Source organism: Rhinoraja longicauda, chromosome 28, assembly GCF_053455715.1.
Source record: "Rhinoraja longicauda isolate Sanriku21f chromosome 28, sRhiLon1.1, whole genome shotgun sequence".
Lineage (NCBI taxonomy): Eukaryota > Metazoa > Chordata > Chondrichthyes > Rajiformes > Arhynchobatidae > Rhinoraja > Rhinoraja longicauda.
Genome location: NC_135980.1, coordinates 31,138,648 through 31,163,790, shown reverse-complemented (window position 1 = coordinate 31,163,790; position 25,143 = coordinate 31,138,648). Strand labels below are relative to the sequence as shown.

The following is a 25,143-nucleotide window of genomic DNA, read 5'->3' as shown; positions in this document are numbered from 1 at the left end:
TTCATCTGCTGTGTGTGGACGGGACTGAGCAGGTCACTGGGGAACGAGTGCCAGTGGGGACAGAGGTAACTCAATCCCTTCCTCTGAAGGTAGACACAAACACCTGGAGTAACTCAGCGGATCAGGCAGCATCTCTGGAGAATATGGATAGTTGATGTTTCACAGAGTGCTGGAGTAACTCAGCGGATCAGGCAGCATCTCTGGAGAAAAAGTAATAGGTGACATTTCAGGTCGAGACCCTTCTTTAGACTGAGAGGGCTAGGTGAAAATGAGTTACAAACAATGAGACTCAACAAGACGACTTTGAAGCTGGTACGACTTTGGTGGGGGAGGGACGGAGAGGGAGGGGATGCTTTCAAAGGGCCGAAGGGCCTTCTCCTGCACCTATTGTCTGTTGTCTATTGTCTATTGATCGCATTGTCATCTAAACCCCACAGGGCTCCTAAGCTAAATGGCAGCTTGTGGGCAAAGAGAGGGTTAGAGTCAGAGTGAGGCCTAACGCAAATTGGAGGAACAACACCTGCTATATTGGTGGGGCAGCTTACACCCCAGCGGATGTAGACACCAAATGCTGGAGTAACTCAGCGGGCCAGTCGGCATCTCTGGAGAGAAGGAATGGGTGACATAGAAACATAGAAACATAGAAAATAGGTGCAGGAGTGGGCAATTCGGCCCTTCGAGCCTGCACCGCCATTCAATATGATCATGGCTGATCATCCAGCTCAGTAGCCTGTACCTGCCTTCTCTCCATACCCCGTTTCGGGGTATCGGGGTCGAAACCCATGACGTTTCGGGGTCGAGACCCTTCTTTAGACTGAGAGTCAGGGGAGAGGGAAACAAGAGATATAGATGGTGATGTAGGTAGACATAGAAGAAATGAATGAAAGATATGCAATAAAGTATTGATGATAAAGAAAACAGGCCATTTTTAGCTGTGGGCTACAACCCAGTGGTATGAATATTGATTTCTCTAACTTCAAGTAACCCTTGCTTTCCCTCCCTCTCCGTCCCTCTCCCATCTGAGTTCTCCGACTAGTTTCACTGTCCTTCTGATTACATGTTACTGTTTGTCTGCCTCCTTGTCACCTGCCCCTCAGCCAACAATGTTCCCTTCTACATTTCCTTGATCAGCTTCACCTAGCGTTGCCAACTGTCCCGTATTAGCCGGGACATCCCGTATTTTGGGCTAAATTAGTTTGTCCCGTACGGGACCGCCCTTGTCCCGTATTAGTAGGGTTGCCAACTTCCTCATTCTCAAATACGGGACAAAGGGTGACGTCACCGCCCCGCGCCCCACGTGACCTCACCCAGCCAGCGGCCACGTGCTCCCGCTCCACCAATGGCGGCCGCCCGCGGGCTGGCTGAGGTCAGGTGGGGCGCGGGGCGGTGACGTCACCTTGTCCCGTATTTGGGAGTGAGGGAGTTGGCACCCTAGCTTCACCTCTGATCTATGTTTTCACGCCTTACCTTTCCAAATCTCTGTGTCTCCTCCATTGAATCTCAGTCTGAAGAAGGGTCTGGACCCATTCCTTCTCTACTGAGATGCTGCCTGACCCGCTGAGTTACTCCTGCATTTTGAGTCGGTTTAAGAATAACCTCCTGGCTTAGTGTCTGTGATAACGTTGTGAATATTCTGCGTGTAATTGCCGTCACAAGTTGCCTGATTTCTTTCAACAGAAATTTTCCACAAAATCCGATGTCTGGAGTTACGGAATTCTCCTCTGGGAGTTGTTTTCATACGGCCGGGCACCTTACCCCAAGCTGGTGAGCAGTGTTAACCTGGCTGCACTGTGGCACATTTTAGTAACTGCATTGTTTTTAGTTTAGTTTAGAGATACAGCGCGGAAACAGGACCTTCGGCCCATAGAATCCGCACCGACCAGCGATCCCCGCACACTAACACTATCCTACACACACTAACACTATCCTACACACACTAACACTATCCTACACACACTAACACTATCCTACACACACTAGGGACAATTTACATTTATACCAAGCCAATTAACTTACAAACCCGCACGCGTTTGGAGTGTGGGAGGAAATTGGAGATCCTGGAGAAATCCCACGCAGGTCACGGGGAGAACGTACAAACTCTGTACAGACAGCGCCCGTAGTCAAGGTTGTACCCAGGTCTCTGGCGGTTTGAGGCAGCAACTCTACCGCTGCACCACCTGGCACAACTCTCTCGAAAAACAGTTGTTAACATACACTGGCGCCCACTGGAAGGCAAATGTCTGCTTGCACTGTCTCCCAAAGTCTCTCCCCACTTCTCACATAAATGTAATTATTATATTTGCAGTATCTCACAAAAATTGTAGTAATTTGTAGAGCTCTGCTTACAAATCAATGATACAATGATACTTTATTTTCACATAGCTAGAGACAGTGAAATTCTTTGTTTTGCGTACAATCTAGTAAAATCACACAATTGATTCGTACGTGTGTCAGAGGTTGTGTGGAGAAGGCAGGAACATTGGGGTTGAGAGGGAGAGACAGATCAGCCATGATCGAATGGCGGAATAGACGTGATGGGCCGAAAGGCCTGATTCTGCTCCTACAGTATCACTTATGAACTTACGAACAAACGATAAGTGCAATCATAGACAAGTACAAAAGTTTAAAGGTTGTAATGTCATAGTGGACTTCACCGAGACAGTTTGCAAAGTGTCGCTACTTTTGTGGCACCAGCAAAGTTTCAAAGTTTGTGAGAGTGCAGCCTTATCTTGGCCGTAAAGGCCCGTTGCCATGGCAACGCCAAATCGCCTCCTCCGTCCGCCGCCATCTTGGAAGCGGCCCATTGTCCAACGGCCTTCGCCTTTGCCGTCACCAATTACGTTCCCGAAGTTCGATATGTAGAGCTTATTTTGTTGTTTATGATGGTGTTTACGGTGCACTATGTTTACATATCTGTTGTGCTGCTGCAAGTAAGAATTTCATTGTTCCGTGTTGGGGATTTATGACAATAAAACACTTCAGTTTAGTTTATTGTCACGTGTACCGAGGTACAGTGAAAAGCTTGTGTTGCGCGCTAACCAGTCAGCGGAAAGACAATACATGATTACAATCGAGCCATTTACGGTGTGCAGATACATGATAAGGGAATAACGTTTAGTGCAAGGCAAAGCCAGCAAAGTCCGATCAAGGATAGTCCAAGGGTCACCAATGAGGTAGATAGTAGTTCAGGACTGCACTCTACTTGTGATAGGACGGTTCAGTTGCCTGATAACAGCTGAGAAAAAACTGCCTCTGAATCTGGAGGTGTGCGTTTTCACACTTCTGTACCTCTTGCCCAAAGACGTCAAATAGAAACAGAAAGCTGGAGTAACTCAGCTGGAGCATCCAGGAGCATCTCTGCAGAGAAGGAATGGGTGAAGGACAGCGCTGGAGATGGGGGTGTGAATGAGTTAAGGAGATGCCATGTACAATGTGCTGGAGTATCCTCAGGCTGGGCGTCTCTCTGGGCTCACGGTGTCTTTGTTAGCCCTGCTGCCGTGGGATTAAATCTTCATATCATCATATCATATTTATACAGCCGGAAACAGGCCTTTTCGGCCCTCCAAGTCCGTGCCGCCCAGTGATCCCCGTACATTAACACTGTCCTACACACACTAGGGACAATGTTTACATTTACATTTACCCAGCCAATTAACCTACATACCTGTACGTCTCTGGAGTGTGGGAGGAAACCGAAGATATCGGAGAAAACCCACGCAGGTCACGGGGAGAACGTACAAACTCCGTACAGACAGCGCCCGTAGTCGGGATGGAACACGGGTCTCTGGCGCTGCATTCGCTGTAAGGCAGCAACTCTACCGCTGCGCAACCGTGACCGCCCAAAATGGGTGTGTTGGGCAAGTCTGATCATAGTGCAGCTCCATGGCTGCCCTGCCAACGTCCCACACACAAGACCTCCATCGCCCAACAGGGACACCGACTCTTCCCGCTCACACATGCCGAATCAGGGATCTCTCGGACTATCCTTGATCGGACTTTGCTGGCTTTACCTTGCACTAAATGTTATTCCCTTATCACGTATCTGTACACTGTAAACGGCTCGATTGTGATCATGTTTAGTCTTTCCCTCTGACTGGATAGCACGCAACAAAAGCTCTTCACTGTGCCTCGGTACACGTGACAATAAACTAAACTCATAACTCATTGTTGCCTGAAAATATTCCAAGCTGCTTGGGTGATGCATCATTGGAAAGGCCCTTCTGCCCAACAGGTCCATGCTAACTATCAATCCCCATCGCTGGTGTAAAAGAGAGAGGTTTGAAGTGTTTCAATAGGTTGAATGTGAATTGTTTTACTTGGTGAGTTCAGAACAAACAGCAAGTTTTTCAACTGTTCAACTTGCTCCACTGTAGACTAATACCATTGTATATCAGGACACATGCCACATTCTGTCCCCCCCACTCCCCCCACTCATTCTGCCCTCTGCGGTTGCCTGCAACAACTGCAGCTTTTGTCATTGACCCACGCCCTTCCAGCAGTCAGATGCAACAGTGAGTTACATAAGATAGATGCTGGAGTAACCCAGCGGGACAGGCAGCATCTCTGGAGGGAAGGAATGGGTGATGTTTCGGCTTGAGACCCATCTTCAGTCTAGACCCGAAACGCCACCCATTCCTTCTCTCCAGAGATGCTGCCTGTCCCGCTGAATTACTCCAGCTTCTTGTGTCTATCTTCAGCTTAAAACAGCATCTGCAGTTGTTTTCCTACACAGTGAGTTTACATAGTCTGTTGTGCTGCAGCAAGTAAGGATTTCATTGTTCTATCTGGGACATAGGACAATAAAACACGCTTGACCTGACTCAGGTCCTGAGTTTAAGGAGATGAGGAGAAATTTAGTCAGAGGGTGGTGAATCTGTGGAATTCTTTGCCACAGAAGGCTGTGGAGGCCACAAGTCAGTGGATATTTTTAAGGCAGAGATAGATAGATTCTTTATTAGTACGGGTGTCAGGGGTTATGGGGAGAAGGCAGGAGAATGGGGTTAGGAGGGAGAGATAGATCAGGCGTGATTGAATGGCGGTGTAGACTTGATGGGCCGAATGGCCTAATTAAACAAAGAAACATAGAAAATAGGTGCAGGAGTAGGCCATTGAGCCAGCATCACCATTCAATATGATCATGGCTGATCATCCAAAATCAGTACCCTGTTCTGGCTTTTTCCCCATATTTCCCTTTGATTCCGTTAGCCCTAAGAGCTAAGTTAACTCTCTCTTGAAAACATCCAGTGGATTGGCCTCCACTGCCTTCTGTGGCTGAGAATTCCACGGATTCACAACTCTCTGTGTGAAAATGTTTTTCCTCATCCCAGTCCTAGATGGCCGACCACTTATTCTTAAACTGTGACCTCTGGTTCTGGACTCCCCCAACATCAGGAACAATTTTCCTGCATCTACCCTGTCCAATCCTCTAAGAATTTTATATGTTTTTATAACATCCCCTCTCATCCTTCTAAATTCCAGCAAAATTCTACTCCTATAACTTGTGAACCTGTGAAGGCGTGTAGACAAACAATAGACAATAGACACTAGGTGCAGGAGTAGGCCATTCGACCCTTCGAGCCAGCACCGCCATTCAATGTGATCATGGCTGATCATTTTCAATCAGTACCCCGTTCCTGCCTTCTCCCCATATCCCCTGACTCCGCTATCCTTAAGAGCTCTATTGAGCTCTCTCTTGAATGCATTCAGAGAATTGGCCTCCACTAATAATAATATAATAACAATAATATTCATTTATTGTCATTGCAACGAGTACAACGAAATTAAAAAATAGCCAATCCTGACGGTGCGTACAAACATATATGCAATAAATGCAAAAACAAATAAATACATAAATACAATTAAATACAATTATATTAAGTACAAGATTTTTTAACGGTGTTGCCTAGTGCAAAGGTAGTGTTCAGTTCTCGTATGGCCCTGGGGTAAAAACTGTTCTGAGGCAGAGAATTCCACAGATTCACAACTCTCTGACTGAAAAAGTTTTTCCTCATCTCCGTTCTAAATGGCCTACCCCTTATTCTTAAACTGTGGTCCCTTGTTCTGGACCCCCCAACATTGGGAACATGTTTCCTGCCTCTAACGTGTCCAACCCTTTAATAATCTTATACGTTTCGATAAGATCTCCTCTCATCCTTCTAAATTACAAGCCTAGTCGCTCCAGTCTTTCAACATATGACAGTCTGTGTACTGTGGACCTGGTCTCCTGGAGACTAAACGACATTACAAGTTGCTCTCTGTGTCTCCCCTAGTCACTGATGGATGTGTCTCAGAGAGTGGAGAGAGGCTATCGGATGGAGTCGCCCGAGATGTGTCCAGTCGCGGTCTACGAGCTGATGAAGTCCTGCTGGGAGCACGAGCCTGGCAAACGGCCAACCTTCAAAAAACTCAAGGAGAAAATGGAAAAAGAAGGAAGGAAATCAGAATACGTTTGAAGAAAAAACTGTTTGAAGGACAATTTGGAATATCCTCGATAGATTTTATTGGACTAATATTTCCAGATGGATAATTTTCAGGAATTAAGATTAAAGTGAGCAGCGATACGGGATAAATGGTCATTGATGTTATACAGAGATAAGGCAATAAGGCTTGTGCCTGTTAGATTCTGGAACAGGCAGCTTACAACCCAGTGCTATGAACATTGACTTCTCTAACTTCAAGTAAACCCTTGCTTATCCCCTCTCTCCATCCCTTCCCCTTCCCTGTTTCTGACTACATTTTATCTCTGTATGCGTTGTTGTTATTTTCTCCCAGCTAACAATGTTCTATTCTATATTTTCCTTGATCTCCATCCCCTTTGTCCTCATTTCACACTTTACACTTCCTTATCTCTGTATCTCCAACTCCCCTGACATCAGTCTGAAGAAGGGTCTCGACCCGAAACATCACCCATTCCTTCTCTCCACAGATGCTGCCTGTCCCGCTGAGTTACTCCAGCATTTTGTGTCTATCTTTGGTGTAAACCAGCATCTGTAGTTCCTTCCTCCACCTTGTGTTGAAACTTGACTTTTGTGAGTGTGCTCAAATGTCAAAGTCCACACTGACCAATGTTCACTGATCACTAGCACTATCCTACACACACAAGGGAAAATTTACAATTTTTACCGAAGCCAATTAACCTACAAACCTGCATGACTTTGGAGTGTGGGGAGGAAACCGGAGTGCCCGGAGGAAACCCACACAGGTCGCGGGGAGAATGTGCAAACTCCGCACAGACAGCACCCGTAGTCAGGATGGAACCCGGGTCTGTGGCGCTGTGAAGCCCCATGGTGGGGCAGTAGGTGCTTTGTAAAAGCAACATAAACTGGGGTGTTGTTTAGTTTCCATTAGAAACCCCATCAACAGAAGAGCAATTGTGTTAAGCGTTATTTACCTGAAGCTGTTCAATTGCAAATGAGTGGCTGTGAAGAGCACGTCATCACTTTAGTTACTCCAGCATTTTGTGTCTACCTTCTATTTAAACCAGCATCTGCAGATTGGTTTTCCATGTCATCACTTTACATCTGGCGGGATCTGTTCTGGTTGGTGCTCTGCTCTATCACCACTTGTCATCTCATCGTGTATCTAATTAAGTAATAATCAAACTGTGATGAGGCTATTGTATCACAGGCTGGATTAACAGATAAAGCTGCAGGAAACATTTAGCAATCATTCCAGGCAATAGCCTAATATTTTCTTTCTTAAATTTGTATTCGGGTGTTTCTGTAAATAAGGAAACCAACCTGTAACATGAGTGGCCAAATGTGAAAGTTATGAAATCACTAGACCAAGTGGACCCTGCACCAAACCTCTCCTGTATTGGTACAGCCCCCTCTCCCCCCCCCCTCCCCCCCACTCCCACCTCCTCCCTTCCTCCCTCCCCCTCCCTCTTACCCTCCCCCTCCCTCCCTCCTCCCCTCCCCCTTTCCCCTCCCCCATTCCCCACCCCTCCCCCCATTCCATCCCCCTCGACCCCCCTTTTCCTCTCTCCATCCCCCCTCCTTCCCTAGGAGATAGATTTAGATTTTAAATTTTTCAGAAGAAGGGTCTCAACCCAAAACGTCGCCCATTCCTTCTCTCCCGAGATGCTGTCTGACCCGCTGAGTTACTCCAGCACTTTGCGAAATATTGTAAATGGATTGTATAAAAGTACATGCTTGCATAGTTAAGATTAAATACACATTAGACATCACTCTGTGTTAATGTCGGCCGTGGCCTGAAGAAAAGGTACAAGTTATGTTACTGCAAGGGCATTGCAGGCTGGAGTTGTGTTGTGGAGCAGCTGAGGCAGAGGAGAATTACAGGAGTGTTACAGGGACTAGCAGACCGCTGCAGACACTGTGTAAGTGGAGAGGAGTAATACAGGGATTAGACACAAACTCAATCATCATTCGAATAGCTGAGATGAATGCAAGTGCTGATTGGAATCTAAGCCCAAGCTGCTGCACTAATCCTTGCACATGTAGAATACAAGACTGCGTTCAATGAGAGACCAAGGAAGGCTTGTTTCACCAGCTGCATTATTTTATTATCAAATTAAATGGTAAGTTAGGGATGTGGAATTTCTGATATTATTCCCATTATTGGCCCCGATCGCAGTCATCTATCAAGGAAGTAAAAATATATCTATATACTAAAACTCTCGTTTGTTTGTCTGTTTGTTCCTGAACTACAGCCAACACGGTACACGATGGCGTGACAATTGTAGGCCCACCTTACTCACCGTCATCCCTTTGGTGCTAATGGAAGTAGTTTCATTGAAATCGGTGTTATATTTTTTAAGTTACTCACATTTTAAAGTTTAAATCTATCTCCTAGGGAGGGAGGGGGGTGGAGCGGGGAAAGGGGGGTTGAGGGTGATGGAGTGGGGGGGAGGGGAAGGGGGAGGGAGGGGAGGATGGGGCAGAGGGAGGGGAGGGGAGAGGGGAGGGGAGAGGGAGAGGGGAGGGGAGGGGAGGGGAGGGGAGGGGAGGGGAGGGGAGGAGGGGAGGGGAGGGGAGGGAGGGGAGGGGAGGGGAGGGGAGGGGAGGGGAGGGGAGGGGAGGGGAGGAGGAGGAGGAGGGGGAAGGAGGAGGGGGGAGAGGAGGGGGAGGGGAGGAGGGGGAGGGGAGGAGGGGGAGGGGAGGGGGAGGGGAGGGGAGGGGAGGGGAGGGGAGGGGGAGGGGGAGGGGAGGGGAGGGGAGGGGAGGGGGAGGGGAGGGGAGGGGAGGGGAGGGGAGGGGAGGGGAGGGGGGGGAGGGGGGGGGAGGGGGGGGGAGGGGGAGGGGAGGGGAGGGGAGGGGGAGGGGAGGGGAGGGGAGGGGAGGGGGAGGGGAGGGGAGGGGAGGGGAGGGGAGGGGAGGGGAGGGGAGGGGGAGGGGAGGGGAGGGGAGGGGGAGGGGAGGGGAGGGGAGGGGGAGGGGAGGGGGAGGGGAGGGGAGGGGAGGGGGAGGGTGCTGCACCAATGAAGGAGAGGTTTGGGCCCAACGGGTCCACTTGGTCTAGTAATTTAATTAATTTTATTTAATGGTGAGTCTCTCAGCTGCCCCACAGTCACAGCTGAGAGTGGCGGTTAGATTAGGGAAGTGGTGCAGAATGTGAAACACTAACCTTTCATTAGGTGGCCCTCTCTAACTGGGTCTCGGCATCAATACGAATGACGACAGTTTTCTGTGAGATTGCCCAGCAGCGTAACTGTGCTGTTTCATCATTAATTCAGGGATAGGTTAACAGGTTAGGTGCATGGATATGCAGGGAATGGAGGGATATGGATTATGTGCAGGCAGATAAGAGTTCATCTTGGTATCATGTTCGGCACAGACATTATAGACAATAGACAATAGGTGCAGGAGGAGGCCATTCGGCCCTTCGAGCCAGCACCGCCATTCAATGTGATCATGGCTGATCATTCTCAATCAGTACCCCGTTCCTGCCTTCTCCCCATACCCCCTGACTCCGCTATCCTTAAGAGCTCTATCTAGCTCTCTCTTGAATGCATTCAGAGAATTGGCCTCCACTGCCTTCTGAGGCAGAGAATTTCACATTGTGAGATAATTTAGTTTTTTTCGTTTTAGTTTAGTTTATTGTCAAGTTTAGTTTAGATTAGTTTAGAGATACAGCGCGGAAACAGGCCCTTTCAGCCCACCGGGTCCGCGCCGACCAGCGATCCCCGCACACTAACACTATCCTATATCTACTAGGGACAATTTTTACATTTACCAAGCCAATTAACCTACAAACCTGCACGTCTTTGGAGTGTGGGAGGAAACCGAAGATCTCGGAGAAAACCCACGCAGGTCACGGGGAGAACGTACAAACTCCGTACAGACAGCGCCCGTAGTCGGGATGGAACCCGGGTCTCCGGCGCTGCATTCACTGTAAAGCAGCAACTCCACCGCTGCGCCACCGTGCCGCACCCAAAACGTGTACAGAGGTACAGTGAAAAGCTTTTTTGTTGGGTGCTCGCTATCCAGTCAGCGGAAAGGCTGTACAGGATTACAATCGAGCCGTCCACAGTGTACAGATACAGGATAATGGGAATAACGTTTAGTGCAAGATAAGGTCCAGTAAAGTCCGATTAAAGATCGCCTGACGGTCCCCGATCAGGCAGATAGTAGTTCAGGATTGTTCTCTGGTGTGCCTTGGGTGGGGGAGGGGTAGAGAGAGAGGGAATGCTGATACTACCTGAAGTTAGAGAAATCAATAGTAATCATGTATGGTCTTTCCGCTGACTGGTTAGCACGCAACAAAAGCTTTTCACTGTACTTCTTGGAAATGCATTAGTGGTTAATTGATTTACCACTAACCTGTACATTTCCCATTCTAAAGACCCTGTCCAAAGTTTAGTTTAGTTTAGAGATACATCGTGGAAACAGGCCCTTTAGCCCACCAAGTCCGCCAGGTGATCCCCGCACACTAACACTATCCTACACACACCAGGGACAATTTACAATTTCGTCCAGCCGATTAGCCTACAAAACTGCACGTCTTCGATCCTGACTACGGGTGCCGTCTGTACGGAGTTTGTACGTTCTCCCCGTGACCTGCGTGGGTTTTTTCCAAGATCTTCGGTTTCCTCCCACACTCCAAAGACGTGCAGGTATGTAGGTTCATTGGCTTTAGTATAAATGTAAAAATTGTCCCTGGAGTGTGAAGGATCGAGTTAATGTGCGGGGATCGCTGGTCGGTGTGGACTGTCGGGTGGGCCGAATGGCCTGGTTTCGCATTGCATCTCTAATACTAAAAACTAAAACTAAGGAGGGGAATGTGGATAAGGTTGGAAAGGCAACACCAGGGCCGTGGGCAGTGAGAGTGGGAGACAGAGGCACCAGAGGGGGAGCAGAGGGAGTGAGGGACGTTCAGAAACCAGGGGAAAGTGAGATTACAGAGAGAGGGGGGACGGGCTGATTGGGGTTTGATGGAGTGGAATTTTAAACGAAGGCACTCAGGCAGTGGGGCCGGCGAAGATTAGCGGGTGAGAGGTGTACAGGATTAGCAGCAGGGTTAAATTATGGGCACCAGAGTTTGCGATTAAGGTTTATTGAGAGTGGAAAATGGGAATGCTTTGAAGCAATTAGCAGATATGAAACCCACGAAGGAGAAGCAGCATAGATTTACCCGGATGTGAGGGGAGATTATAGTTCTGAAAGTAAATTGGACGTGTTAATGGCTTTATTCATTGGAGCAGAGAACATCGAGAGGCCCTGGAAGTGTAAGAGCGGGGCAGAGAACAACCTGATTATTGTCCTGTGGCCTGTTAAAGAGGACACCACTATAGGCGGCATGGTGGCGCAGCGGTAGAGTTGCTGCCTTACAGCGAATGCAGCGCCGGAGACTCAGGTTCGATCCTGACTACAGGCGCCGTCTGTACGGAGTTTGTACGTTCTCCCAGTGACCTGCGTGGGTTTTCTCCGAGATCTTCGGTTTCCTCCCACAGTCCAAAGACGTGCAGGTTTGTAGGTTAATTGACTGGGTAAATGTAAAAATTGTCCCTAGTAGATATAGGATAGTGTTAGTGTGCGGGGATTGTTGGGCGGTGCGGACTCGGTGGGCCGAAGGGCCTGATTCCGCGCTGTATCTCTAAATCTAAAAAAATCTAAAAACAACAGGTTAGTGTAGTTCAGAGATACAGCATAAATTCATAAATGATAAGAGCAGAATAAGGCCATTCGGCCCATCAAGTCTACTCCGCATTCAATCATGGCTGATCTATCTCTCCCTCTCAACCCTACTAACATAGAAACATAGAAACTAGGTGCAGGGAGAGGCCATTCGGCCCTTCGAGCCAGCACCACCATTCATTGTGATCACGGCTGATCATCCACAATCAGTAACCCGTGCCTGCCTTCTCCCCATATCCCTTGGTTTCACTAGCCCCTAGAGCTCTATCTAACTCTCTTTTGAATTCATCCAGTGAATTGGCCTCCACTGCCCTCTGTGGCAGAGAATTCCACAAATTTACAACTCTCTGGGTGAAAAAGTTTTTTCTCATCTCAGTTTCCTGCCTTCTCTCCATAACCCCTGACACCTGCACTAATCAAAGCATGGAATCAGGCCCATCAGCCCACCGAGGCAGAGGTGACCAGTGATCAGCCCACACGCTAGTTCTATCCGACACACCCGGGACAATTTGCAGAAGCCAATTAATCCACATATTTGTACGTCTTTGGAGTGTGGGAGGAAACCGGAGCACCCGGAGAAAACCCACGTGGTCATAGGCAGAACGTACAAACTCCGTACAGACAGCATCTGTGGTCAGGATCGAACCCAGGTCTCCGGCGCTGTGAGGCAGCAACTCTACCGCTGCGCCCCCGTGCCGGACTTCAGCAGATATTATTCACTCACGCTCTCCTTTGAAAATTGATACACATCTCTTTCCTTTGATCTTTCCCTGCTCCCTTTTCAACGCTTCTTCATTTACCATCCATACGTTCCTCCCTCAGGTGGTAGTTGAGGTGACTCTTGGTCTGAAGAAGGATCTCAACCCGAAACGTCACCCATTCCTTCTCTCCAGAGATGCTGCCTGTCCCGCTGAGTTACTCCAGCACGTTGTGTCAATATTGGGTGTACACCTCGCTAAGTTGTCCCAGCCCTGAAGGACTAACTCAGATCCTCCCTCCACAGATGCTGACTGACTGATCCGTCGAGTTTGTCCAGCATTCTCAGTTTACGGTGCGGATTTCCAACACTCTCACCACATTGACTTGTTTTAGACGTGCCCGCGTAGTTTCATATTGATCATTTAGCAATACTGGGATATTTGTGCATTAATCAGAGAACACAAGTTCAAAGCTCACACCTGCAGCTGCGGGTTTGCTCATTTGTATTTAGTTAAAAGAAATTAGAGCATTTGGAAGAAAGCCATTTCTGTTATTATAACTGTGCCAACATTCTGAAAGAACAGTATAGTTTGACCTGCTATTTTTTACTTAGTGCCCGACAATTTTTTAAATTCTTTTCAAGTACAGATTTAATTCCCTTTTAAAAACTATTTATTAAAAATATTTCCATCACCTTTCAGGTTCAGGGCTTTAACAACCTATTTTGTATAAAGTGTCACTTTAAATTTCCTTCAGCTCTTTTCCTGAAACCTTTCCCGGTTATCCCTGTCTAACATGATGCCAGGAGTCATAAAAAAGAACTGTGGATGCTGGTTTATACTGAAGATAGACACAGAGTGCTGGAGTAACTCAGCGGGTCAGGCAGCATCTGTGGAGAACATGGATAGGTGACGTTTCACAAAGTGCTGGAGTAACTCAGCGGGTCAGGCAACATCTCTGGAGACAGCACGGTGGCATAGTGGTAGAGTTGCTACCTCACGGCGCCAGAGACCCGGGTTCGATCCTGACTAAGGGTGCTGTCTGTACGGAGTTTGTACGTTCTCCTCGTGACATGCGCGGGTTTTCTCCGGGATCTCTGGTTTCCTCCCACACTCCAAAGATGTACTGGAGTTTAGAAGGATGAGAGGGGATCTTATAGAAACATATAAAATTATAAAAGGACTGGACAAGCTAGATGCAGGAAAAAATGTTCCCAGTGTTGGGCGAGTCCAGAACCAGGGGCCACACAGTCTTAGAATAAAGGGAGGCCATTTAAAACAGAGGTGAAAAACAAAATTTCACCCAGAGAGTTGTGAATTTGTGGAATTCTCTGCCACAGAGGGCAGTGGAGGCCAAATCACTGGATGGATTTAAGAGAGAGTTAGATGGAGTTCTAGAGACTAGTGGAATCAAGGGATATGGGGAGAAGGAAGGCACGGGGTATTGATTGGGGATGATCAGCCATGATCACAATGAATGGCAGTGCTGGCTCGAAGGGCCGAATGGCCTCCTCCAGCACCTATTTTCTATGTTTCTATGTACAGGTTTGTAGGTTAATTGGCTTTGTATAATTGAATATTGACCCTAATCTGTGTAGGATAGTGTTAATATGCGGGGATCGCTGGTCAGTGTGGACTCGGTGGGCCGAAGGGCCTGTTTCCACACTGTATCTCTAAACTAAACTAAACAAAAATGGATAGGTGACATATCGGGTCACGACCCAAATATGAGTCTGAAGAAGGGTCCTATCCTAAAACGTCACCTATCCATGTTCTCCACAGATGCTGCCTGACCCGCTGAGTTACTCCAGCACTTTGTGTCTTTCTTCTGTCAGAATATAGGTCATGGATTGTTTCAAATCAGGAGCATCGGGTTTAGTTTAAATGTCACGAAACATTAATTGGACAACTCCTCCAAACAGGAACGGCAAGATCTCAACCCATGTGTAATTCATTCCCCAAACACAGAGGCTGCATCTTGGTAAGCAGGGGTAGATGGGCCGATAGGTCTGAGCAGTGAAGGAGCCCAACACTTCTCTCTGGCATCTTATAATGACTTAAGCCGTTTAGCTTCATGTTGAGTAGTTGCACACAAGGTTTATCCGGACACATTCTGTGCTCCAGGTGACACCAGCGAGCTTCCCTTCCCCACAGTTACACCAGCTCTCCGCCAAAATGGCAATCCTTCTCAAAACCATGATCAGTGGGAAAATAAAAGAACTCGGAGGCGGTGGAGGTGGAGGAGGAGAAGAGGACAAAGCAGCGGAGGGAGATGGGAAGCCAACGCCACAGAGCTCTGGTATGACCAGGGACGAGTTTGAGGAATACCAGCGGCAACTCTTGGACGAAAAGTGAGTGCCACAACTGGGGAAGTGGGGACTCGTGGGGACTCAAGCCAAGGGTGACGCGTTTGTGCAGTAGAGTTGCGTGCACAACAGTACCAAAGTCAAAATGTGTCATTGAAATCCTGAACATATTTAATATAACCTTTGTGGTTATATTAAAGATAGCCACAAAAAGCTGGAGTAACTCAGCGGGTCAGGCAGCATCTCTGGAGAGAAGGAATGGGATGGGCGACGTTTCGAGTCGAGACCCTTCTTCAGACTGTTAGATTAATTTGGTCATGTCCGTTCACTGTGAGGTGCAGGGAGTACACATTGTCAGTAGCTCGGCATTGACAAAAGCTGTATAGTCAGTGAATACTGTCACCCTCAACACTACTCTGTCAACTGGAATGAACACTGTTTGATTAGTGTAGGAAGGAACTGCAGACGCTGGTTTAAACCGAAGATAGACACAAAATGCTGGAGTGACTCAGCGGAAGAGGCAGCATCTCTGGAGAGAAGGAATGGGTGATGTTGCAGGTCGAGACCCTTCTTCAGACTGTTTGATTCGAGTCCTCATTGAATTAGTAACTGGTGGCTTCTAACATGCACTCTAGAAATACAATTTAACAACGGGAAATGAGAAAATATTCAGTCGTAAATATCACAATCCAAAGTTAAACCACACAGCATTACCCCCTGAGTGTAAATAGCCTTTATGGGCCATGCTGTTTGTAAACTATTATCTGACAGATAATAAGCCGGAACTGCAGATGCTGGTTTATACCAAAGATAGACACAAAGTGCTGGAGTAACTCAGCGGGTCAGGCAGCATCCCTGGAGAACATGGATAGGTGACGTTTCACAGAGTGCTAGAGTAACTCAGTGGGTCAGGCAGCATCTCTGGGGAACATGGATAGGTGACGTTTTGGGTCAGGATCCTTCCCTTCAGACTGCATTTGAAGAAGGGTCCCAATAGTGAAAGGCTTGGATAGAGTGGATGTGGAGAGGATGTTTCCACTAGTGGGAGAGTCTAGGCCTAGAGGTCACAGCCTCAGAATTAAAGTATGTTCTTTTACGAAGGTGATGAGGAGAAATCTCTTTCGTCAGAGGGTGGTGAATCTGAGGAATTGTTTGCTGCAGACGGCTATGGAGGCCGTAAGTGGATATTTTTAAGGCAGAGATAGATAGATTCTTGATTAGCATGGGTCATTAGTCAGAGGTTATGGGGAAGAAGGCAGGAGAATGGGGTTAGGAGGGAGAGATAGATCAGCCATGATTGAATGGTGGAGCAGACTTGATGGGCCGAATGGCCTAATTCTGCTCCTATCACTTATGACATGACTTATAACTTATGATAGCACACCTTGTCTTCATGCTTCACCTGTGGTGTTCACTAGAATGAAAGCCATCAGCCAACAACTGGAACCAAAACCCTGTAGGACTTGTGTAGGAAAAAACTGCAGATGTTGGTTCAAATCGAAGGTAGACACAAAATGCTGGAGTAACTCAGTGGGTCAGGCAGCATCTCGGGAGAGAAGGAATGGGTGATGTTTCGGGTCGAGACCCTTCTTCAGTGAGTAGATTGAGTTCTCCACATTTTGCGATGTTTGTCTGCTGCTTAGTGGTTTTGGAGGTTGTACATGGTTTAATAGTTTAAATATAGGATTAAATAGTGGGGTAGACTCAATGGGCAGAATGGCCTATTCAGTTCCTCTGTCTTATGGTCTTACAACTGTTGGCAAGTGCTTAGATCAAGCAACAATCGATTTTCTTACAAGTTTATATTTCAATGGCCCATGTTGAGTTTGACTGGCATCTGGTCTGGTGCACATGTGTATGTATGTGTGTTTGCATGTGTACATGAGTGTGTGCGTGCATATGAGTGTGTGTACATGAATGTGCGCAGATGTGCACATGTACAAGTGTGTATGTATGTGTGTTTGTAAGTGTACATGAGTGTGTGCGTGCATATGAGTGTGTGTACACGTGTGAGTGTGTGCGTGCGCATGCAGTGATATTGCCTTTGGGAGGCCAATCACTGGATGTTTTCAAGAGAGAGTGCGATTTAGCTCTGAGGAGAGGGGAGGAGAGGAGAGGAGGAGAGGAGAGGAGAGGAGAGGAGAGGAGAGGAGAGGAGAGGAGAGGAGAGGAGAGGAGAGGAGAGGAGAGGAGAGGAGAGGAGGAGAGGAGAGGAGAGGAGAGGAGAGGAGGAGGAGAGGAGGAGGAGAGGAGGAGGAGAGGAGAGGGACGTGAGTTCGCTGGACGATCCACATGACCAAGGAAGGCGGCCTATGGCCTGCAGCAGCCTGGGGCTCGCCTGGATCGGGTACTGCTCAGAACAACTAGAGTGTGGACTGGACTCTGAAAATGGCACCAAATCCTGGTGGCTCTTCCATGTGGGATCAGTGGACCATTTCCGTACAATTTGCTAATCAGGGATTGTGTTTGGGTACTGCAATACTCTACTGGACTGTGTGGAAGGAAAGGATTTCACTGTGAGTTTGCACACGTCACCTATCCATGTTCTCCAGAGATGCTGCCTGACCCACTGAGTTACTCCAGGACTCTAGTTCCTTGTTTCTACATCTCAGCGGCCCTGACTTTATCGACTATTCCCTACATTTGTGTGCACAACTCTTGAAAAGTCCCACAAATTTGTGGGATGTATACAAGATAGAGTTAGATTTAGCTCTTAGGGCTAAAGGTGGTGCCGTACCATGTGAAGACAGACAAGTACATGCTACATGTACCATGTGAAGACAGACAAGAAGAAAACATGGGGTTATCTTTGGAACTAAAGAAAACTCTGTGCAATACAATATAACATAAACATTTAACATATTCACTGGAATTTAGAAGGATGAGAGGGGATCTTATAAAACATGTACAATTCTTAAGGGATTGGACAGGCTATTGGACAGGCTGATGTTGGGGGGAGTCCAGAACCAGGGGGTCACACAGTTTAAGAATAAGGGTCGGCCATTTAGGACTGAGATGAGGAAAAACTTTTTCACCCAGAGAGTTGTGAATCTGTGGAATTCTCTGCCACAGAAGGCAGTGGAGGCCAATTCACTGGATGTTTTCAAGAGAGTGTTAGATTTAGCTCTTAGGGCTAACGGAATCAAGGGACATGGGGCGAAAGCAGGAACAGGGTACTGATTGAGAATGATCAGCCATGATCACATTGAATGGCGGTGCTGGCTCGAAGGGCCGAATGGCCTCCTCCTGCACCTATTTCATGTTTCTATGTTTCTATGTAAGATGTGACGTTACAATATCACTCCCCCATATAAGAGTTGATTCACTGCAAGGAGTGGAGTTGATACTAATTCTCGTGTAGTTTTTTGTTTGCAACTGCAATTATTTTGTTTAACCTGGTCAGTGCCCCGCCTGAGTATTCCCGGGTCAGGGCCAATAGTGGAAGAAAAATACTTGGCACTGAACAGGTTAAGAGGAGCGCCCTGTATTTGGGGAAATAAGGTAGTGATGGTGCCAAGAAACTGGGCTAAGTAACCGTCTATTTTCCGGAGCCGGGTAACTAGTGCAATCCAGGATTTGGGGCTAAACTCTGACAGCAGCGGCTTAGCGTGAAAAGAGCTTGAGCAGGATTTTCCTGTGACACAGAGCCCGTGAGCAACTGCACACGAGGACAGGGGAGCAACGACAGATAAAAGCCCAGCACACCACAGCCCCTAACTGAGGCAGCTTGGACTACTTTAGTTTAGTTTAGTTTAGTTTAGAGATACAACGCGGAAACTGGCCCTTAGTCCGCGCCGACCACTAACACTATCCCACACACACACTAACACTATCCCACACACACACACTAACACTATCCCACACACACACACTAACACTATCCCACACACACACACACTAACACTATCCCACACACACACACTAACACTATCCCACACACACACACTAACACTATCCCACACACACACACTAACACTATCCCACACACACACACACTAACACTATCCCACACACACACACTAACACTATCCCACACACACACACTAACACTATCCCACACACACACACTAACACTATCCCACACACACACACTAACACTATCCCACACACACACACTAACACTATCCCACACAAACACTAGGAACAACTTACATTAAAAACAAGCCAATTAACCTACAAACCTGTATGTCTTTGGTGTGCGGGGGAAAAACCCCCCGAAGATCCACGCGGGTCACAGCACGGGGAGAGCGTACAAACTCCGTACAGACAGCGCCCGCAGTCGGGATTGAACCCGGGTCTCTGGCGCTGTGAGGCTGCAACTCTACCGCTGCACCACCGCGCCGTCGTGTACTGGAGAGTAATTTTTATTTTTATTTCAGTATCAGCAGACAACGCTGCGATGCAGGGATTCCCCATATTTGTGCTGTAAACTCTAAAAATAGAGGTATCTCACAAAGCCACAGAGGTCGCATGTAAAGGCCAATAACCTGTAGATCTGAGGTGACTGAGTGATGTGATCAGTTTTAGTGCTCAATACTCTTGCACAGTGGAAGCCACTTCAAGGACCAGGTGTGTAGCAAGGTAGTGCAGACGCTGGTATAAACCGAAGATAGGCACAAAATGCTGGAGTAACGCAGCGGGTCAGGCAGCATCTGTGGAGAGAAGGAACGGGTGACGTTTCGGGTCGAGACCCATTCCTTCTCTCCAGAGATGCTGCCTGTCCCGCTGAGTTACTCCAGCATTTTGTGTCAAGAAGCAAGTTTTCTTCATGTTCCCAGCCTTGAGTACAAGCCCAGACGGCCACATCAGGGCAGAGACGCTGCCCAGAGACGCAATGTTTTAAATGAGTTCTTTAATTGAGCTTTAAGGTGGGCCTATGACCCAATTCAAAGAGAAGGGTAATTCTCCGAAAGTCCTTCTTAATGCTTAATCCCTTAACCACCATCGCAGCAACTAATCAGATGGTTACCTATCACTCTGGTGTATGACGTCTCACTGCTTGCTAATTAGCTTGGGGCCATTCTGCCCACACAGCCTTGATATCCCACATCGTGTCATGTATTCCACAGTGTATTTGAAGATAGAAACATAGAAAACAGGAGCAGGAGGAGGCCATTATTCCCTTCCAGCCAGCACCGCCATTCAATATGATCATGGCTGATCATCCACAATCAGTTCCCCGTTCCTGCTTTCTCCCCATATCCCTTGATTCCGTTAGCCCCCGAAGAGATAAATCTAACTCTGTCTTGAAAACATCCAGTGAATTGGCCTCCACTGCCTTCTGTGGCAGAGAATTCCACAGATTCATAACTCTCTGGGTGAAGAAGTTTTTCCTCATCTCCGTCCTAAATGGCCGACCCCTTATTCTTAAACTGTGACCCCTGGTTCAGGACTCCCCCGACATGGGGAACATGATTGGGAGATGGCAAACTGCTTAAGTAGAGCTGCTGGCCAAGATAATCTCCACGAAGCCCCATCACCAAAGACAAGCACGTGTCACACATATGATGATGCCGTTTCTGCACATGTACATGTGATTCACATACATGGAATAGATCATCGTTAGCTAGGAAAAGCTGACAGCAAAGCATACAGAGATAAAACTTAATCAGGAGGACCGTCAGACTGGTCGGAGAGGGAGAGGGGGATGGAGAGAGAGGGCACGCAAGGGTTACTTGAAGTTAGCGTTTACTTTAGTTTAGTTTAGTCTCGTTTAGTCACAAATATCCAGTGACATCTGCTGGTCATTTAGTTTCGTTTATTTCAGTTTATATTCACGTGTACCGAGGTACAGTGAAAAGCTTTCTTTGTTGCGAACTATCCTGTCAGCGAAAGATTATACATGATTATAATCGAGCCGTCCACAGTGACTAAGATCGACCAAGGGTCTTCAATGAGGTAGATGGGAGGTCAGGACCACTTTCTAGTTGGTGAGAGGATGGTTCAGTTGCCTGATAACAGCCGGGAAGAAACTGTCCCTGAATCTGGAGGTGTGTGTTTTGTGGAAAATATTCGAAAAACATACTTTTGATATATTTGGCAATTAAAGGTTCAGTATAATAAAAGCTTTCACAAGAGCTTAGACCTTTTTCATGCTGCTGCAACACAGTAATATAGACGGCGGTGACCTATGGGATGTTTTGGATATTATGGTACGACCTGTGTACCAATCTGCCAACCCATGGCTCCATTATGAAGATGCTGGCAGAATAATATCCCTCACGCCACATTCAAAAATAGTTTGAAAAATAAAAAATTGTGAAACCCGCTGGCTGAACTTCATCAGGTTGAACTCCCAATCACGACAACCTTTTCACTTCACCTGCAGTAACTGTAGATCTGAAGAAAGGTCCTGACCCAAAACATCACCTGTCCAATTCTGCAACAGGTGCTGCCTGACCCGCAGAGTTACTCCAGCACTCTGTGAAACGTCACCTATCCATGTTCTCCACAGATGCTGCCTGACCCGCTGAATTACTCCAGCACTCTGTGAAACATCACCTATCCATGTTCTCCACAGATGCTGCCTGGCCTGCTAAGTTACTCCAGCACTATGTGTTCTGCTCTTTTTCATTGATGTTGGTTGAAAATTAAAAATGACAACAGTTAAAGCCGAACATATAGAATCTACACAAACTTTGGGATCTGTGGTTTAAAATATCATTTTCTTTCTATTGCAGAATAGAACGAGACAACGCATTTACTCAAAAGAAGGCAGAGAGGGCAACAGTTCGTTTGCACATGAGGGATAAATATCGTCTACCCCAGGTAAGCACCAGTCCAGGTAAGGGCAGGTCACAAGTAAGGCCCAGTCACAGGTAAGACCCAGTTACAGGTAAGACCCAGTTACAGATGAGGCCCTGTCAAAGGTGAGGCCCAGTCACAGGCAACCATCAGTTACAGGTAAGGCCCAGTTACAGGTAAGGCCCAGTTACAGGTAAAGCAAGTTACAGGTAAGGCCCAGTCACAGGTAAGGCCCAGTCACAGGTAAGGCCCAGGCACAGATAAAGATGGGTCACAGGTAAGATACAGGTAAAGATGCAATTGGCCAAGAAGAGGAAATAATCCCATTGTCACCTGTCTGAAGCATGACATGATCCATGTGGCAGGTGGATGTATGAAAAGGGCACCTAGTGTCATAGAGTCATACAGCGTGGAAGCAGGCCCTTCGGCCCAACTTGCCCATTGGGTCGGCACTGGGACACAACGGTAGAGTTGCTGTCTGACGGCGCCAGGGACTCGGGTTCAATCCTGACCACGGGTGCTGTCTGTACAGAGTTTGTACATTCTCCCTGGGACTGCATGGGTTTTTGTCTTTCTGCTGACTGGATAGCTCATAACAAAAGCTTTTCACTGTACCTCAGTGCACGTGACAATGAACTGAACTGAAAATAAACTAAATTAAACTGATCTTCCACCTATCGATGTTTGGATGGGCATGGATGTAGAGGAGGATGCTGGGAATGACATGGTGGGTTAACAAGGTCTTAATTCCTGTCTCTGTATCTGACCCAGAATGACAAAGACGAGAGCCAGCTGCAGATGGCAGGGGGTGATGTGGACCTGCCTGAGGAACTGGCGAAGATGGTGCAGGAGGACGAAGAGGAAGAGGAAGCCAGCAACTCCTTCCTGGGGACCATTCAGAACATGGACTTTGACACCTTGAAGGTTAAAGCCCAGGAAACGTTCACTGAGATGAAACAAACAGCGGAGGAGAAATGCTCCGTGATGTAATGTTGGCTCCGTGTGTAAAACACTGCGGCTCCATTGATGAGGAGTCCTCCTCAACATGATTGTTGTGATGACGTTCACTGAAGGTAAAGCACCCCATAGACGTTGGCATTGTTCGATGCTCTCTTCACATTGTAGTTGCTTATTCTCCAGATAACTTGAGGAGGATCTCCGAGTGGGTCTACATCTCCACCTCCATGGACTTAGCCTGACCCTGGTCTGCCCATTGAACAGGCAAGCAGGATCCTTGCATTGCTCATGGGGTAGTACTGATGGACGTCTACTCCGCCATTCAATCATGGCTGATCTATCTTTCCCTCTACCTCCTGAAGTGTGTGAGACGTCCCACAGCAAACGTCTCATTTCCGAGCCAGCACACAGGCGATCCAGACAAGGGGAGGTAAATAAACAACTGGGCACCATTCTGGCCAGGGTGATGATGAACAAAGTGGCCGCTGGCTGGGTGAGGTCACGTGGGGCGCGGGGCGGTGACGTCACCCTTTGTCCTGTATTTGGGAGTGAGGAAGTTGGCAACTGCTACACACACCCCAACTCAAGTCTGGAGACCGATCGCACAGAAAGCTAGTGTGGATTTGAATTTGTAACAAATCAGAATTGTTTCGCACAGATTAATTTACAGCAATTTTTTTTAAATCTCATTTGATTTGTGTGTTCACGTTGCAACATTCTCTATTTTCCATGGTGTAAATAATATAAATAAACACCGGCTCAACACTACATTGTGTTTTGATATATTCTGTTTGTTCTCCAAAAGGTTGGTACATTTATTGTCACCATCTACCCAACTACAATCTACCTCATCGGTGAGCCTCGGACTAGCCTTGATCGGACTTTGCTGGCTTTACCTTGCACTAAACGTTATGCCCTTATCATGTACACTGTAAACGGCTCGATTGTAAACATGTCTTGTCTTTCTGTGACTGGATAGCGCGCAACAAAGGCTTTTCACTGTACCTCGGTACACGTGACAATAAACTAAACTAAACTAAACCATCGGTCACTCCTGGTCTACTGGTTGAAGCAGAGCTTCATCTGATGCCATCTGCACTCCTGACTAAAGTGCATCATAGACAAGCCACGAAGCAAACGTTACCAGTCCCTCGAGCTGATCTTCGGTTTAAACCAGCATCTGCAGTTCCTTCCTCCAGAGGGGCCAGTCTGGCGCCATTTCCAAGTCCCAGTTGTTGTGGGTGGAGGGATCTTGCCCTGATCGGGAGGGTGTATAGTCCTGGCGGCGGCGCAGGCTCAGCCTGGCCAAGCTTCTACAACTGTGGCATCGATGTGTGGGAAGGAACTGCAGATGTTGGTCAGCTGCATGGATGGACACAGGAGATTGGAGTGGCTCGGCGGGTCAGGCGGCATCTCTGGAGGGTGGGGTTGGGGGAGGGTGGGGGTGGGGGGGGGGGGGAGAACAGCATCTCATATCTCCCTTGGGTAGCTTCCTCTCCAATGGTATGAATATTGGTTTCTCTCACTTCAAGTAGCCCATCTCTCTCTATCCCCTCCCCCACCCAAGTCGCACCAGCTGCTCGTTCTCACCCAGCAAACAGCTAATAACGGCCTGTTTCCGTTATCATCGTTACTTTTTTGCATATTTTTCCTTCAAGTCAAGTCAAGTCAAGTCAAATTTATTTGTCACATACACATACTCGATGTGCAGTGCATGGTTCTTTATCTCTCTACATCATCGTCTATATCTCTCGTTTCCCTTGTCTGAAGGGGACCCAGTCTGAAGAAGGGTCTTGATCCGAAACGTCACCTATTCCTTCTCTCCAGAGATGCTGTCTGTCCCGCTGAGTTACTCCAGCATTCTGTGTCTACTTTCGGTTTAAAGCAGCATCTGCAGTTCCTTCCCGCACATTTTTGCAACACTTTAGTTCACTTTTAGTTGAGTATTCAATGAAACAAGATGGTGTTAAATATAGGCCTGTTTCACCATATCATCCAGCATCACGTGGTGCAATGGAGAGTCTGAGAGAGTGTCAAAGAATTGAAGAAACAAGGGACTTTGATCAGCAACATGTTGCTAAACTCCATTAGGACGGCACCTTCCACGAATGGATCAACCTCTGTTCCGTTACCAACGTGTGGAGGCGAGTTTGAGATTCATTCAGTCACGGTGGCGCAGCGGTAGAGTTGCTGCCTTACAGCGAATGCAGCGCCGGAGACCCGGGTTCGATCCCGACTACGGATGCTGTCTGTACGGAGTTTGTACGTTCTCCCCGCGACCTACGTGGATTTCCTCCGAGATCTTCGGTTTCCTCTCACACTCCAAAGACGTACAGGTTTGGT

General features: G+C 47.6%; 3 protein-coding genes across 5 annotated transcripts in view; 2 read left to right on the top strand and 1 right to left on the bottom strand.

Annotated features, from left to right (window-relative positions):
- Positions 1–8,545, top strand: part of matk (megakaryocyte-associated tyrosine kinase) — a 52,514-nt gene extending 43,969 nt beyond the window's left edge. For all 3 annotated transcript variants that reach the window (XM_078424223.1, XM_078424221.1, XM_078424222.1), the window contains exons 12-13: positions 1,678–1,764; positions 6,270–8,545. In XM_078424223.1, the coding sequence (XP_078280349.1) occupies positions 1,678–1,764; positions 6,270–6,452 (270 nt within the window). In that variant the 3' untranslated portion in view covers positions 6,453–8,545. The remainder of the gene's footprint in view (positions 1–1,677; positions 1,765–6,269) is intronic.
- The window catches only part of LOC144607393 (phosphatidylinositol 4-phosphate 5-kinase type-1 gamma-like), a 187,915-nt gene that overhangs the window by 1,956 nt on the left and 160,816 nt on the right, over positions 1–25,143 (bottom strand). The window lies entirely within an intron of this gene.
- On the top strand, positions 14,910–23,676 carry LOC144607121 (complexin-4-like). The gene is made up of 3 exons (XM_078423736.1): positions 14,910–15,144; positions 21,780–21,867; positions 22,615–23,676. Exons 1-3 carry the CDS (start codon positions 14,969–14,971, stop codon positions 22,831–22,833), a joined length of 483 nt encoding a protein of 160 aa, XP_078279862.1. The 5' UTR covers positions 14,910–14,968; the 3' UTR covers positions 22,834–23,676.